The sequence below is a fragment of the Sitophilus oryzae genome, unplaced genomic scaffold, assembly GCF_002938485.1.
Source record: "Sitophilus oryzae breed Bouriz unplaced genomic scaffold, Soryzae_2.0 scaffold_1445_pilon_pilon, whole genome shotgun sequence".
Lineage (NCBI taxonomy): Eukaryota > Metazoa > Arthropoda > Insecta > Coleoptera > Curculionidae > Sitophilus > Sitophilus oryzae.
Window position 1 is genome coordinate 1,282 of NW_022146110.1, and position 1,196 is coordinate 2,477.

General features: G+C 34.4%; 1 protein-coding gene across 1 annotated transcript; it reads left to right on the plus strand.

Annotated features, from left to right (window-relative positions):
* Positions 1-482: 482 nt before the first annotated feature.
* LOC115877353 lies at positions 483-1,039 on the plus strand (the record flags this gene model as incomplete). The annotated part of the gene is made up of 2 exons (XM_030893493.1): positions 483-653; positions 717-1,039. Coding segments are annotated over 2 exons (494 nt in total), but the record flags the coding sequence as incomplete, so codon positions are not given.
* Positions 1,040-1,196: the final 157 nt, after the last annotated feature.

Here is a 1,196-nt window from a genome sequence, read left to right on the forward strand (position 1 = left end):
AGAGACACACATCACAAGTACATGCTAGAGGTAGCCGACGCTCTGTATAGAGTATGGCACTGCAAGAAGAAGAAGAAGTTGCCAGTAAATCTTATTGATTTTAAAATATGGAGTAGCCTAGTGATGAAAGTATTAACATTGCTAATATTTTACAAAATTTAGGAAATTAAGAATAATGTTTGTTCTATTTTGGCGGCTAAATATAAAACTATAATTTTAAATTAGAAATGAGAAAAAAAAAACAAATAAAGAAATTTAGTGTGTTGCTTGTTTAGTTGTTATTCCAATGTTTATTAGGGTCACTCTCGCGCATTGCACAAAAAAAAACAATGTTACATTAAGTTTTTTTTAGTTGGTATAGCCTCTTTTTGTTCCCACTGGCTATAGTAGCTTTTTAAAATCTTCAGCTGATATTCGATTTAAATTAATTAAAAAAGTAATTTAGTTATAAAGCACTGCCAAAAATATAAATATCTTTGCAGGCACATTAGCAACGATGGTAGTCTTGATGAAGAAATTAAGTGCAGAAACAACCAGGGAAGACAAGAAATTAGACAACTCAACAGTATTTTATGGGATAAGGCAGTATCAAAACAAAACAAACACAAAATTTATAACAGCATAATTAAAAGCATCATCGTTATGGTAGTGAAGTATGGTCTTTGAAAGAAAAAAAAACTTAAGTTACTCGAAGCTACAGAAATGGACTTTTGAAGGCGCGCGTCTGTGAAATTGAATCTGGATAGAGTAAGAAATGAAAGAATTCAGAACATCATGGGCGTTAAACACAGAATAATGGAAGACATCAAAATTAACCAACTCAGGTGGTACGGGCACGTTCAAAGAATGGAAGACAGCAGAATCCCAAAGAAAATACTCAATTGGACACAGGACAAAAGAAAGAGAGGGAGGCCTAGACGGAGTTGGAGAGAAGGAATAGACGGGGACATCAGAACAAGAGGAATAGACGAAAACCTCTGGACAGAAACCAAAGGAGACTGGATACCAGAAGACGACGAAGAACGTTATGAACTGATTTGTATATACAGGGTGTTTCAAAACAAATGCGAAAAACTTCAGGGGGTGATTCCTTGTTCAAAATAAAGGGTAGTTTGCTTCATAAACGTTGGGTCAAAAGTCAACCATTAGGGAGATATTGCGGTACAAAGATGGCGGAAAAATAATGTTTTTATTTT